Source organism: Aquarana catesbeiana, linkage group LG03 (genome assembly GCF_042186555.1).
Source record: "Aquarana catesbeiana isolate 2022-GZ linkage group LG03, ASM4218655v1, whole genome shotgun sequence".
NCBI lineage: Eukaryota > Metazoa > Chordata > Amphibia > Anura > Ranidae > Aquarana > Aquarana catesbeiana.
The window spans coordinates 21,696,608-21,713,192 of record NC_133326.1 but is presented as its reverse complement, the minus strand read 5'-3'; the positions used below and the strand labels follow the sequence as shown (position 1 = coordinate 21,713,192).

General features: G+C 44.0%; 1 protein-coding gene across 7 annotated transcripts in view; it reads left to right on the top strand.

The window, feature by feature from the left end:
• MEF2A (myocyte enhancer factor 2A) overlaps nucleotides 1-16,585 on the top strand; it is a 271,262-nt gene that overhangs the window by 215,137 nt on the left and 39,540 nt on the right. For all 7 annotated transcript variants that reach the window (XM_073618380.1, XM_073618383.1, XM_073618384.1 and 4 more), the window contains 2 exons: nucleotides 7,204-7,420; nucleotides 13,373-13,432. In XM_073618380.1, the coding sequence (XP_073474481.1) occupies nucleotides 7,204-7,420; nucleotides 13,373-13,432 (277 nt within the window). The remainder of the gene's footprint in view (nucleotides 1-7,203; nucleotides 7,421-13,372; nucleotides 13,433-16,585) is intronic.

The window sequence follows — 16,585 nt, the reverse complement described above, 5'->3', positions numbered from 1 at the left end:
TGCTCTCAGAGGATGTTTTTTATACCATTCTTTATTCATGGCTGTGTTCTTAAGTAAATTTGTGAGTGAGCCCACTCCCTTGACTGAGAAGCAACCCCAGACGAATGGTCTCAGGATGCTTTACTGTTGGCATGACACAGGACTGATGATAGCGTTCATCTTTTCTTCTCTGGAAAAGGTTTTTTCCGAATGCACCAAACAATCGGAAAGGGGATTCATCAGAGAAAATGACTTTACCCCAGTCCTCGGCAGTCCAATCCCTGTACCTTTTGCAGAATATCAGTCTGTCCCTGAAATGGCTTCTTTGCTGCCCTTCTTGATACCAGGCCATCCTCCATAAATATTCTCACTGTGCATACAGATGCATTCACACCTGCCTGATGCCATTCCTGAGCAAGTTCTGCATTGGTGGTGCCCCCGATCACACAGCTGAATCAACTGTAGGAGACGGTCCTGGCGCTTGCTGGATTTTCTTGGGCGCCCTGAAGTCTTCTTCACAAATGCAGTGGGTAAAAACAAAAATCCAGGCGCACAGACCAGAGGCCAAGGGGCGTGTCCCCGAAACATGTAGCGTCTTCAGTCGGTGATGTGTGACTCTCTTTGCTCCCTTGGCATCGGCACTTCCTAACTGGCCCCAGCAGCAGGGTTTGCCCATACTCTTCGGATTCCCTTGGCTGACTTCCGCCATGCTGTGACATCACTTCCGGGCTTCGTACACAGTGCGAGCGGCCACTTTATACTGGCCCCAACAGTTCCTGCGCCTGCAGTTTGGTTCCCCCTTCATCGGACCCCTGGCCTTACAGTCATAGATGGACCCCCCCTTTGTCCAATGGCTTTGTGCTGGTTCTCTCTAAGCCCTTGTGCCATTCATGCGACTCCGGCCTCCAGATACTTCAGTTTTTTAATCCAAGTCTTTGCATGGCCATCAATTGACTGCTGTATGCCTTGGTGAACATTTTATCATTTTTTAAAACAATAATAAAAAGTTTTTACTTTTCCTCTAAGGGTCCTATGTATGTCTGCTGATCAGCGCTGTTCATCACTTTGATTATACAAATGCAGTGGAAATGTTTTTAACGGGATTAAGTTAATTTTCATGGCAAAGAGGGACTTTGTAATTTATTGCAATTCATCCGATCACCCTTGTACATTCACATCAGTCCCTGCCATATGAGTTTCAATCGAAGGTCCCTTATCTCACATACATATACATAGTAGGGCCAATTAGCATATCAGCATGTAGCTGTACGTCGGCTCTTTAAGACGCTTTTAGCAGGCGCCCGCAGCGTGTCCCCAGAGCCGATGCGCGTGCCCGGGGGGCGCAATGACCACCGGGCACGCGTGATTGCTCGTGTCAGCGCGAACCAGGATCCGTGTGTGTAAACGCACAAATCCCGCTTCTCTCAGGGGAGAGGAGACCGATCGTGTGTTCCTACTAAGTAGGAACACCGATCGGTCTCCTCCCCTAGTCAGTCCCATCCTCCCCCCACAGTTAGAACACACCTAGGGAACACAGTTAACCCCGTGATCGCCCCCTAGTGTTAACACCTTCTCTGCCAATGACATTTATACAGTAATCAGTGGCTATTTTTTTAGCTCTGATCGCTGTATAAATGTCACTGGTCCCAAAAAAGCGTTAAGTGTCCGATCTGTCCACCGCAATGTCGCAGTCACGATAAAAATCGTTGATCACCGCCATTACTACTGAAAAAAAATAAAAATACCATAAATCTATCCCCTACTTCGTAGATGCTATAACTTTTGCGCAAACCAATCAATATACGCTTATTGCCATTTTTTTTTTACCAAAAATATGTAGAAGAATACATATCGGCCTAAACTGAGGGAAAAAATTGATTTTTTTTTTGTTTTTTTTTTAATTTTGGGATATTTATTATAGCAAAACGGACAAAATATTGTTTTTTTTTTTTTTTTTCTAAATTGTCGCTCTGTCTTTGTTTATAGCGCAAAAAATAAAAACCGCAGAGGTGATCAAATACCACTAAAAGAAAGCTCTATTTGTGGGGGGGGAAAGGACATGAATTTTGTTTGGGTACAACGTCGCACGACCGCACAGTTAATGTGACGCGGTGCCGTATCGCAAAAAATGGCCTGGTCAGGAAGTGGACAAATTCTTCCGGGGCTGAAGTGGTTAAAGAGGTTGTAAACCCTCTGTTTAAATAATAAAAAAAAAAAATGTCATACTTACCTTCACTGTGCAGTTCGTTTTGCACAGAGTGGCCCCGATCAGCCTCTTCTAGGGTCCTTCAGCAGCACTACTCCCCTCATCAAGTGTCCACGTTGGAGAAGCGCTCTCCTTGGTGGACACCCGTGCAGGCGCGCTCCCGAGTCCCGCATCTGTGTCCATTCACACAGAATGCAGGACTTGGCCCCACCCCCCACGGCGCCTCGTCATTGGATTTTATTGACAGCAGCGGGAGCCAATGGCTGCGCTGCTATCTATCCAATCAGGACACAAGACACCAGGTAGAGCTGGCATGCTCATTCCCGTCCGGAGAAGGATCAGGGTCAGATAAGTAAAACGGGGGCTCGGGGGGGCTGCAGCAATACAGAAGGTTTTTCACCTTAATACATAGAATGCATTGTGAAAAGCCATGAAGGTTTACAACCCCTTTAAGTCGAAAAAAACCTTCTGCCTGTACAACCCCTTGAAGTTACACACTGCAGAGCTCAGTGAGGAGAGGGAACTGATTGGAGGGAAGAGAGACACCCCCCCCTTTACTCATCTCACAGCAACAGAGCTGAGGCTGTCAATCTGATGGAGGTTCCTCCCCTGTCACCTTTTTTCGCTTGGTGTCAGGAAAAATTGTCAGGAGTGATTCATGCTGATGGCAAAGGAACAAAGCAGCAGACAGAAATGACACGTGGTGCTCTGTATTGAGACAAGCACACACTATAGAGGGGGATGTGCTTTGTTCATATTTCATGTCTGAGGTTTACAACCACTATAAGACACTGTGCTGCCCTAACCGTGGCTTGGTGTTTAGTGTGATCATGAAGAACCTAGATAAAACCAAGCAATATAATGCTGCATAGTCACATTTTTATTTTTTAATGTACAAAAACACATGATCATTATCTAAAGATGTAAAGTACTTTTAGAATTTCTACCTGGATTTGGAGAATTGTACTGGAGGATGGCGGAGTGTTGTGCTGTTCTCAGGTTTAGCTGCGCTCCACGCGGTTCCTTATTTAATCTACCAAGTCATGTATGATTTAGGACTATATAAGATCACAGTGGTTGGAAACTGATGTCTCTCTGAACTGCGTTAGTTGAAAGGAATGTCACAGAAGTGATAAAAGCAGAAGTTGGGTGGTGGACGATGTATGTTTGTCTTATCTTTTCCCGTAAAGATTGCGCTAATCATCATTGCATGCATTACACAGATCACTTCTGTGACACTTGCCATGAAAATCTGTGACAAACCGCGCCTTTTTTTAAATTTTATTTTATTTTTTGCTTCTAAGAGATTCAATTAAAACAGCAAGGCACCTTTCAGGAGACCAGGGGGTGGTAAAAGCAGATGATGGGTTGCCTTTTTTATTGCCTCCTGACCACCCGCCTATAAGCGGACCTGGTTCCGCTCCAAGCTGTACACGTTTTAATGCTAAATGCAGCGTTTGCAGACAATACCACCTGTCAAACTCTCCCATGTAAGGCTCAGTTCACACCTATGCAGTTTCCTTTTCGATAGTTTCTGCAGTGCTTTTTTTCTGTGCATTTTGTGCAATTTTACCGCAATTTGCATTTTTGATGCTTTTTTTTTTTTTTGGCCATTTTGTTCTTGGGCGGATTAAAAAGCACAAAATACAGCAAAATTGCGGTAAAATCACACTACATTCTTTTCTGCAGCTTCTCCATTAAAGTCTATTGAACCAAAAAAAGCACCCCATTTTGCGTTTAAAATAGTCCCTGACCCTTTCCAAAAACGCATGGTAGAAAAAAAAAAAATAGATGTAAACGTGTCCCATAGGAAACCATGTTAAGCACATCCCGTCCGCCATATAGCAGAATGACGGGCGGAAAGTGGTTGTATTATCCTGACTGGGTGTCCTATGACGTCCGGCAGGATAAGCGATAGCGTGAGCCTACGGGAGAGCGCAGTGTGGCCATTGGTGGTGTAGTGTGTCAATCTGACACACCGCATTTCCGATCCCTGTAAAGAGCCTGTGACGTAGGCTCTTTACCATGTGTCCAATCACAGCTCATCACATGGTAACCAGGAAGTGCTGTGTATCGGCTTTTCCTCTATGCGTGCTGACAAGGCATGAGTAGAGAAGAGCCGATTAGCTGCTCTCCTGACAGGGGAGGGGGGGGGTCTGCACTGATTATCAGCACATTGATGATCAGTGCAGACCCATCGAGTCATTTTGAATGACAATTGCGCGGTCATGCAACACTTAACTCAAACAAAGTTTTTATAATTTTTTTCTCACAAATAGAGCTTTTTTTGGCGGTATTTGATCACCACTGGGTTTTTAATTTTTTGCGCTACAAATAAAATAAAAACCTAAAATTTTGAAAAAAAAAAAAGTTTCTTCGTTTCTGTTATAAAACCTGCCAGCTTCCCTCCTCTCCTCTCCCGCCGGAAGCTGCTGCAGGCTCACCGATGGATTTTTGAAGTTGGAGAGCGGGGGAAGGGGCCTCTAAATACGTTATTTTCTGGCCCCTACCGTGCCTGAATGAACACAGTGAGTGATCAGTAGTCCTGTGTCCATTCCTGAAGCATAGTAAACTATTTACTATGTGTGCATTTGTGAATGAGCAGGAAGCCTTTAAGTGCTTCCTATATTCATCTATGCAGCTGAAGTTGTAGAGAAAGGGACTGATAAAGCTTGCATTCATGTAGGCTGTTTGTGATCTTTAACAGCAGCGCTGTGTGTAAGTTGCTAAGGCCTCGTACACTCATACGAAGGCCATGTTTTGTCTGCATGATGGCCCCCGAATGCAGACAGTGCAGTGCATTTGTGGCCGTGCGCATGTACAGATGTCAAATTGGGAACAGGTAAACATGGCCCTCGCACGGGTGTACGCCCACGTGAACAAGGCCTAATAAGTAGGGTTGTCCTGATGCCGCTTTTTTAAGACTGAGTACAAGTATTGATACTTTTTTTTTCAAGTACTCGCTGATACTGATTACACGATACTTTTTTTTTTTTAATGTTATGTGACAGTGGCACTAATATGCAGCACCGATGACGCGTGGACTGTGTCAGTAGTTTTTTTATTTTTATTTTTTTTACAATTTTATTTTTTACAATTTATTTTTGGGGTTTTTTTTTTTTTTTTTTTTACAATACTTTTTTTGGGGGGGGGGGGGGTGTCGGTGTGTTTTGTATTTTATTTTTACAATTTAACCTTTTACATATTTATTACAATTCTTTTTTTGTTTATTTTTTTTTATCAGCCCTGTTCGGGGGCTTTGGTGAGATATCGGGGGTGTTAACAGACCCCTGAATATCTCCCCTTTGAAACAGGGAAAAGGGACTGAGGACACCGTTTCCTCAGTCCCTTTCTCAGCAGCCTCCGCTGCACTGAAGATGAGTGGAGAGGACACAGAGGCTCCTCTCCATGCATAAACTGAAGCATCATAAACACAGTTTACAATACTCAATTATGAATGGACAGAGTCAGTGATCACTGACTGTTCATTCAGAAAAAGGAGCATTTACCGCCTACTTCCTCCGCTCTCCATCCTGACAAGATCCAGGACAAGCGAGGTGGAGGAGCACCGAGGGGGGACCAGAAGAGCCTAGAGGAGGACACAGTGGGGGACTAGAGGAGGATACAAGGGCAGTTGGGGGGTGATCCGTGTGGCGGTGGGGGAGTTACAAGTACCGATCTCCCTGTATAGATTTCAATAGAGCAGCTGAAAGCTGCGGAGGGTGGAGGAGAAGCATAAGAGTGGAGACTGTGAGCCAGGCCTTCTCATCCAACATCAGTACCTGACCTCACAAATGCACTTCTGGAAGAATGGTCAAACATTCCCATAGACACACTCCTAATTCTTGTGGACGGCCTTCCCAGAAGAGTTGAAGCTGTTTTAGCTGCAAAGGGCGGGCCAACTCAATATTGAACCCTACGGACTAAGACTGGGATGTCATTAAAGTTCATGTGTGTGTAAAGGAAGGTGTCCCAATACTTTCAGTTATATAGTTTATATGCAAATTTTATTTTTTTTTATTCTTTTACAGCACGCTTCAAGGGTATTATATGTGTGTGTGTGTATATGTGTGTATATATATATATATATATATATTATATTATATTATATACGTTTTTGTGTTTTTATTTTATTGCCTTATTTTATATGGACGGTTATTTTCCTTTTTTTTTTTTTTTTTTTTTTTTTTTCCCTCTATCTCATTGAATGTTCATTTCTGTCCTTGTGCTAAGTCTAATATTCATTTATCTTGTCTGTAGAAGAATGGACAGCATTAAAGGAGTCTGTCCTGTTACTGATTACCTCTATGAGAAACCTTTTGATGGAACTTGTCACTCCCGGTTTTCAGGTTAAAACTAGAGGTGCACCGAAATGGAAATTCCGGTGCCGAAACCGAAAATTCAGAATGCACTTGGCCGAAATTGAAATTGACGGTTCTTAAAAAATGTATACATTTTTTATAAATATTTGTATTATATTCAACTTTTTAAATATTATCATGAATTTAAATTAATATGAATTTGTCGGACATTATTGGAACCTTTAGAAGCGGTGTTAAAAATCCTGCTTGCTGCATTTTTGATGCATATTTGGCCAGGTAAAAAAAAAAAAAAAAAACGCACCAAAAATGCACGTCCCCATTGAAATGCATCGAAAACGCAGCAAGAACACATCAAAAATACACCCATAATGTTTTTTTTATGCATTTTTTGAGTCACATGACCAATAAAAAAACACACCAAAAGCACAGTGAAATTGTGGCAAAATCGCCTGCTGAAAAACCTGTTCAGCCAATGATTTTCAGCGGCCGAAATTTTGGTGCATCACTAGTTAAAACCTGTTCAATATTTCTGAGTGGAAAAAATGGGCAAAAACTAAGCTGCAGAGCACTGGAGCCTACTTTAATAGCTGCATATGTATTGAGCTGTGATAGGTCCCCTTGCATTGCATTATTTCCTCTCTATTTTTCTTATGTGGCATACCGTCGGTAATTATGCTTTTTTTTGTTCCTTTATAGCCTGGACTACAGCAGCCAAACTTCTCCATGTCTGTGACCATCCCAGTGTCCAACCCATTGTCATACAGTTCACCAGGCAATACCCTTGTCACCTCTTCATTGGCTGCCAGCACCTCATTAACAGACACAGGGATGCTGTCTCCTCCTCAGACATCGCTACACCGAAATGTGGTGTCTCCTGGGGTGTCGCAGAGACCCTCAAGCACTGGAAATGCAGGTAAAAAGCCACCACTCCTTTTTATTTTCAGTGTTTTAAAGTTAATGTGCAATCCTGAATGGGGTAACATGTCCTACTGCAGGGGTCTCCAAAACTTTTAAACAAAGGGCCAGGTTACTGTCCTTCAGGCTTTAGTGGGCCGTACTGTGGCCAGTGTGAGTAGAAATTGTCTCGGCATCAGTGGGAGTAAACACTGTCCCATCATTGGTTTTAGCAGGAGGAATAGTGCCCCATCATTGGTCTTGGCAGGAGGAATAGTGCCCCATCATTGGTCTTGGCAGGAGGAATAGTGCCCCATCATTGGTTTTAGCAGGAGGAATGGTGCCCCATCATTGGTCTTAGCAGGAGGAATAGTGCCCCTTCAATGGTGTCAGTTGGAGGAATGGTGCCCATCATTGGTCTTAGCATTAGGAATGGTGCCCCATCATTGGTCTTAGCAGAAGGAGGAGTGCCCCTGCGATGGTTTCAGTTGGAGGAATGGTGCCCCCCATCATTGGTCTTTGCCGGAGGAATAGTGCCCCTTAGTGGTGTCAATTGGAGGAATGGTGCCCATCATTGGTCTTAGCAGGAGAAATGGTGTCCATCATTGGTCTTAGCAGGAGGAGTAGTGCCCCTTCGATTGTGTCAGTTGGAGGAATGGTGCCCCCCATCATTGGTTTTAGCAGGAGCAATAGTGCTTCTTCGATGGTGTCAGTTGGAGGAATGGTGCCCATCATTGGTCTTAGCAGGAGGAATAGTGCCCCTTTGATGGTGTCAGTTGGAGGAATGGTGTCCATCATTGGTCTTAGCAGGAGGAATGGAGCCCCATCATTGGTCTTAGCAGGAGGAGTAGTGCCCCTTCGATAGTGTCAGTTGGAGGAATGGTGTCCATCATTGGTCTTAGCAGGAGGAATGGTGCCCCATCATTGGTCTTAGCAGGAGGAGTAGTGCCCCTTCGATAGTGTCAGTTGGAGGAATGGTGTCCATCATTGGTCTTAGCAGGAGGAATGGTGCCCATCATTGGTCTTAGCAGGAGGAATGGTGCCCATCATTGGTCTTAGCAGGAGGAGTAGTGCCCCTTCGATAGTGTCAGTTGGAGGAATGGTGCCCCCCATCATTGGTGTCAGTTAAAGGAATGGTTTCCCAAGGGTCTGATAGAGGCAAGTAAAGGGCCACATCTGGCCCCCAGGCTGCAATTTGGGTACCACTGCCCTACGTTATAGAGCAGACATTGGCTCAAGTCTATGCAGACTGCTACTCTTAACAAAGCAGTCTATAGGAATATACCTTGACTGTGTCTTTCTATTGGGAAAATGGAAATCTTTGATGTATTAAGCAAAACATTTATGTTTGTGTATGTAATATGACTGTCCGTTATCTCCGGACTTGTGTCTGTAACCACTGAGCCAGTGTTGCCTACCAGGTCATCTTTTTTTTTTTTCCCTGAACATTTTACCTCCTGCCACAAAAAAAACCTCGTAATTTAAGACCAATTGATTTTGATTTGTAAAGCTTTCTTTTTTTTTTTTTTGCTTTTATCTAGCTCTATATGATCTATTTTAGGTTCTGAGCAACAGTTTAGACATCTGCATATGGATTATGAAGAAAAGAAAATCTCTGACTTGCATCGTAAACTTTCAGAAAGTTATATGATTTGTTAAAGCTCCAATGAACTATATTAATATAGGATGCTCAGTGTAGTTTTTATCATCCTTTAGCCCTGGTTCACATTGCAGCTATTTGGCATGCGATTTGACATGTCAAATCGCATGCCAAATCGGCGGTTATTGCTGGCAATGGTGCCATCCGAATCGGTGTGACGCTGCATCGATTCCCAAAAGTAGTTTCTGTACCATTTTTGGCGACCTATTGGATGCGATTTCAATAGACATCTGTGCAGAAACCCGCACAGAGGTCTCTTAAATCGCCCCCGAAGTCTGGACTGACATGCAGGAATGAAATTGTGTGAGTTCACGATTTCATTCCCGCTGTCAGTGTGAAATTAGGCTTAATCCCCTAGATTTTTGTGCAGGCTGGTATTCACAGGACCACAAGGGGCATCACTCTCTGACCTTTTTACAAAACTTCTCTGTATCCCTTGGCCCTTAGCCTGCAGGAGTATCAGTCATCTTGCTAACTGTTATCACTCTGAGGACTAGCAGCGACTTTGGGAATGAAGGTCTAGAAAAGTGCAAGAAGCAGGATTTGAGGTGATATGAGATACATGAGACCACAAGGACATGATAGCTGTTTGGGGCAAGTCTGAGAAACCTATTCCTAATCCCTGTTTGGAGGGTAATAATTATTGACTGATGCTACTGGCTGTTTATCTATAGCAGTGGTGGTCAACTTTCTTGATATGGGGGAACTTAAGTGTGGCCCTCAACGTCACCAATGGGCCACAGAGACAGCAGGCACACAGGATATTGTCAAAGACTATGGTAATGATACAGGAGATGGTCAGAGACTTTGGATACAATGCGAGAGATGGTCAGAGACTGCAGACACAATGCAGGCGATGGTCAAAGACTGCGGACACAATGCAGGAGATGGTCAGAGACTGCAGACACAATGCAGGAGATGGTCAGAGACTGCAGACACAATGCAGGAGATGGTCAGAGACTGCAGACACAATGCAGGCGATGGTCAAAGACTGCGGACACAATGCAGGAGATGGTCAGAGACTGCAGACACAATGCAGGAGATGGTCAGAGACTGCAGACACAATGCAGGAGATGGTCAGAGACTGCAGACACAATGCAGGAGATGGTCAGAGACTGCAGACACAATGCAGGAGATGGTCAGAGACTGCAGACACAATGCAGGAGATGGTCAGAGACTGCAGACACAATGCAGGAGATGGTCAGAGACTGCAGACACAATGCAGGAGATGGTCAGAGACTGCAGACACAATGCAGGAGATGGTCAGAGACTGCAGACACAATGCAGGAGATGGTCAGAGACTGCAGACACAATGCAGGAGATGGTCAGAGACTGCAGACACAATGCAGGAGATGGTCAGAGACTGCAGACACAATGCAGGAGATGGTCAGAGACTGCAGACACAATGCAGGAGATGGTCAGAGACTGCAGACACAATGCAGGAGATGGTCAGAGACTGCAGACACAATGCAGGAGATGGTCAGAGACTGCAGACACAATGCAGGAGATGGTCAGAGACTGCAGACACAATGCAGGAGATGGTCAGAGACTGCAGACACAATGCAGGAGATGGTCAGAGACTGCAGACACAATGCAGGAGATGGTCAGAGACTGCAGACACAATGCAGGAGATGGTCAGAGACTGCAGACACAATGCAGGAGATGGTCAGAGACTGCAGACACAATGCAGGAGATGGTCAGAGACTGCAGACACAATGCAGGAGATGGTCAGAGACTGCAGACACAATGCAGGAGATGGTCAGAGACTGCAGACACAATGCAGGAGATGGTCAGAGACTGCAGACACAATGCAGGAGATGGTCAGAGACTGCAGACACAATGCAGGAGATGGTCAGAGACTGCAGACACAATGCAGGAGATGGTCAGAGACTGCAGACAACCTGAAGAAGACTGTGAATATGCTATAAGAATTGTTAGACACTGGGGGGCATGCTACATGAGGCTGCTAGAAATCACTGCTATAATAGGGCAATTGGGAAGATCAGTGTCTGCAGTAGCCTTGAAGGCCACTAAAAGTGACAAAGGGCCACGGATTGGGCACCAGGGATCTATTGCCACAGGAAACCATATAGACTGTCCATGCTTCATATGTGCTGAACTCAGTGACAGGCAGGGTCATCAGCTCAAAGTACTACAGAAACCGTCTATATAGGACACTACAAAAGAAATGTTTAACCGTGTGTGTGTTGTGCTTGCCCCTTGGCCTGATTTCAGCCATGTGGTCTGTTAGACCAGTGGTCGCCAACCTTTCGGACCTCATGGACCACTAAACTCACAAATATGAATCCTGCAGACCACTAACATGAATTTTACGCGCCTTGTACACACAATGCTTCGGCTCTCTGCCACCCTCCCCCTGGGTCATGCTGCTGCCTTATACACACAATGCTCTGGCTCTCTGCCAACCCCCCCCCCCCCCCCTCGCACTCTGCATCACACTGCTGCCTTACAAAGACTCATCATTGGATATCACCTCCTTATCCAGCCATGTGCTTGTGCTCCTTCCCACAGTCTGTGATCAGGGCTGCCATTGGAAGTCCCCTCCCTCCTTCACCTTCCGTTCTCTGCACTACTCCCTGCACCTCCCTCTGAGTTCACAGGAGCCAGAACTACAGAGGAGGCATCAGGTATCTATGCACGCTGGCAGTATTGATTGTCAGCGCATTGAGAACACCACTGGAAACAACATTGGGCGTTCTATATCCGCCACAATATTGAATTACGGCAGAACCCCTGGGGACCACCAATATTTTCTCATCGATCATCAGTGGTCCATGGACGACTGATTATCAGGTTCTGTGTTAGAGCACCAGTTCCATCTCTGTTCTTGGTTATCTAGTTTATAATATAATTTACTTTTTTTTATTTTTAATGATAGTTTTTGCAGCTTTTGATTTAGTTTAGATTAGTGGTTTTTAACCTGTGGGTCGCGACCCCGTCGGGGGGGTCGAATGCCAATTTGCTGAATCCCAGGCTGTTCCTGGAGCCCGCGCTGCTCTCCCAGCCTTTTCGCAACCACCCAGCAGGGCTGTCCCTGGAGCCCGCGGCTGCCCATTCAGTTCACGGTATGGCTGGGGGGGGCGGAGACTAGAGGTCAGCTGACTGGTGAGGAACATAAATGGGAGAGACTGGAGGAGACCCTATCTCCTGATTTAGGCATAGATGTCACTGCTGCGAGACACCTGATCAGAACTCCCCCCAGCACTGCCACTCGTCCCATCCCCCCTATCAGCTATCAACACTGCCACTTATCCCAACTCCTTGCCAGCACTGCCACTCATTCATACATGGAAGAGAGCGGAATAGAGGGGGAGGAACAAAGAAGAAAGGAGAGAAACCATAAAAAAACAAGAAAGACGGATAGAGCGAGAGAGATTGTGGAAAAAATGAGAAATTAGGTTAGAGAGAGATAAAAGGGAAAGAAAGGAGAAAAGAGAGTGGTACATCCTAAAATGTACCATAAGGGGATTTAATACTGTACTGCCCCGTACACACGGTCGGATTTTCCGACGGAAAATGTGTGATAGGACCTTGTTGTCGGAAATTCTGACCGTGTGTAGGCTCCATCACACATTTTCCATCGGATTTTCCGACCCACAAAGTTTGAGAGCAGGATATAAAATTTTCCGACAACAAAATCCGTTGTCGGAAATTCCAATCGTGTGTACACAAATCCGACGGACAAAGTGCCACGCATGCTCAAAATAAATAAAGGGATGAAAGCTATTGGCCACTGCCCCGTTTATAGTCCCGACGTACGTGTTTTACGTCACCGCGTTTAGAACGATCGGATTTTCCGACAACTTTGTGTGACCGTGTGTATGCAAGACAAGTTTGAGCCAACATCCGTCGGAAAAAATCCTAGGATTTTGTTGTCGGAATGTCCGAACAAAGTCCGACCGTGTGTACGCCCTGTAAGAGTGGAAGGGACTCGGGGAAGCGCTAAATGTTCTGTGGGTTAGGGGCGCTAATTACTTGTCTTGCCTTGGGTGCTCACAACCCACGCTACGAAAATAATTTTACTGTCGGGGTCCCCACAACTTGGGAAATTTTATCAAGGGTTCATGGCAATAGAAAGGCTGAGCACCACTGGTTTAGATGCTCATCCAAGCTAGGCATATATAAATGTATACAATTACTGGTACTCTTTACAGTATTGCATGGCTCTTTGTTTAGGCTGTGCCTTTCTATAGTCTTTAATGCAACAGTGATCGGGAGAAAATGCAGTCCGCTGATTGAATTCTCTGCCATTAGTCTTGTTCAATAACAAATGTTCTTCTCTCTTAACAGGTGTAATGTTATGTTCATCGGACATCTCTGTGCCAAATGGAGCTGGTGCCAGTCCAGTAGGTAAGTTGGGTGACCGGTTCCATTTTCTGGATATGGAGAATATGATTTAAATGTCAGTTCCTGCCTGTGCTTTACAAGAAGTCCCTACCAAAGTAAAGCTGTAATAAAAATATTGCAAAGTCCTGGTTATTGCAAACCTTGTGCAGAATACAAACCTTAAGGGGATTTTCAAGGAAACTAAAAATCGTCTCATTTTGCTTTGGGTGCCCTACCTAGTTCTATCGGGGACTGTCACCTCCCACACTTCTTTTGTAGGAAGCAGCAGGACTTCCTTCCTGCTACTGTTTGCAGCACTTGACAAACTGAAATCTTAACTGTGAAAATACATAATTAACACAATTGTATAAGAACTATAGAAAAGCCCCACTTCCAAAAACGTTGGCAGTAATGCAAACCCCAATTAACCACTTCAATACCGGACAATTTTACCCCCTTGCTGCCCAGGCCAATTTTCAGCTTTCAGCGCTATCGCACTTTGACAATTGCACAGTCATGCAAGACTGTACCCAAATTAAATTTTTCATTATTTTTTTGCACACAAATAGAGCTTTCTTTCAGTGGTATTTAATCACCACTGTTTTATTTTTATTTTTTTGCTAAATGGAAAAAAGACTGAAAATTTTGAAAACAAAATGTGTTTTCTTAGTTTTTGTTATAACATTTTTGTAAATAATCATTCTCCATAAATGTAGGTCAAAAAATATACTGCTAGATTTCTTTCCTGAAAATAACCCAAATCAGTGTATATTATTTAGGCCCCTTTCACACTTGTATGACTTGTCCTGCGACTTGGGACTGCAAATCTCACGACAAGTCGTTCCCCATGATTTCCAATGACAACCATTCATATTAGTACGACTTCAAGTCGTGCCGACTTCAAAGTACTTTGAAGTACTGCACTACTTTGGTCTGACTTTGATGCGAGTTACACAGGCATTCCCTGAAATCGCTGCAAAATTGTGCGCGACTTTGAATTGAAAGAATGAGGGAGTGGAGGTGCGAGAGCAATTGCTGCCACTGGCCTACGCACGTCCTGAAAAGTTTGATTTTGGACTATCTTGGCACTTGATAACTTTGAAGTCGCGAGTAGTGTGAAAGGGGCCTTCATCTGTAGGAAAGTTAGAGTCCACAAACCATGGTATATATCTGAAAATTGATCAATCAAATTGATCAATCCTGAAGGCCTATCTCCGAAGACCCCAGGACAGTGCAAATATCCCCCAAGTTACCCCTTTTTGGAAAGTAGACAGTCCAAGGTATTTAGTAAGAGGCATGGCTAGTTTTGTGAAGTCGTGATTTATTTATTTTTTTGTCAAATTTTTTGGGGGAAAATATGGAAATTACATTTTTTTTTTTTTTACAATGTTTAACATCCTGTCACCAGTGAAGTACAGTGTCACCATATAACCAAAGTGGTGGTGATCAGGAACCTAACTGGTGACAGTATGTACTAAAAAATTACTTTTTTTAAATGTAGATATAAATAGATTTTTTTTTTTTTTTTTTTTAATTACATTCTTCTTTTTATTACAATTTTTTATATACAGTGAGCAGAGCAATAGAGTTTTACCATAGTAAAACTGTACTACTCTTCTGAGGTGATCAGGATTTTTTTTTTAGACCCTATGATTGCTTATTACTGTGAATTTTACAGTGATAACCAACCGTTTCTTCTGAATGAAATGTATTCATTAGGTGTTTTTCTGGAAATCCCCTTAAAATTGTGATTAGCATCTTATGGTGAATATCCTAATTATATACACAAACACCATGTCTGTGTCTAGCAGATTATCAAAGCCTGATTGCAAGCACTTTACATCTGCCCCCTAGCAGTTTTACTGCCACAGGCCGGCTCTCCTGTGCAGAATTGTGTGTGTGTGTGTGTGTGTGTGTGTGTGTGTGTGTTTTTATATATATATATATATATATATATATATATATATATATATATATATATATATACATACACACAGTGGGGTAAAAAAGTATTTAGTCAGCTGCCAATTGTGCAAGTTCTCCCACTTAAAAAGATGAGAGAGGCCTGTAATTGTAATCATAGGTATACCTCAACTATGAGAGACAAAATGTGGAAACAAATCCAGACAATCACATTGTCTGATTTTTGAAAGAATTAATTTGCAAATTATGGTGGAAAATAAGTATTTGGTCAATAGCAAAAGTTCATCTCAATACTTTGTTATATATCCTTTGTTGGCAATGACAGAGGTCAAACGTTTTCTGTAAGTCTTCACAAGGTTGTCACACACTGTTGCTGGTATGTTGGCCCATTCCTCCATGCAGATCTCCTCTAGAGCAGTGATGTTTAGGGGCTGTCCCTGGGCAACACGGACTTTCATCTCCCTCCAAAGGTTTTCTATGGGGTTGAGATCTGGAGACTGGCTAGGCCAGAACCTTGAAATGCTTCTTACGAAGCCACTCCTTCGTTGCCCGGGCGGTGTGTTTGGGATCATTGTTATGCTGAAAGACCCAGCCACGTTTCATCTTCAATGCCCTTGCTGATGGGAGGAGGTTTGCACTCAAAATCTCACGATACATGGCCCCATTCATTCTTTTATTACACGGGTCGTCCTGTTCCCTTTGCAGAGAAACAGCCCCAAAGCATGATGTTGCCACCCCCATGCTTCACAGTAGGTATGGTGTTTTTTGGTTGCAACTCAGCATTCTCTCTCCTCCAAACACAATGAGTTGTGTTTACCAAACAGTTCTACTTTGGTTTCATCTGACCATATGACATTCTCCCAATCCTCTTCTGGATCATCCAAATGCTCTCTAGCAAACCTCAGATGGGCCCAGACATGAACTGGCTTAAGCAGGGGGACATGTCTGGCACTGCAGGATCTGAGTCCCTGGTGGCGTAGTGTGTTACTGATGGTAGCCTTTGTTACGTTGGTCCCAGCTCTCTGCAGGTCATTCACTAGGTCCCCCCGTGTGGTTCTGGGATGTTTGCTCACCATTCTTGTGATCATTTTGACCCCACGTAGTGAGATCTTGCCTGGAGCCCCAGATCAATGGAGATCATCAGTGGTCTTGTATGTCTTCCATTTTCTAATTATTGCTCCCACAGTTGATTTCTTCACACCAAGCTGCTTGCCTATTGCAGATTCAGTCTTCCCAGCCTGGTGCAGGTCTACA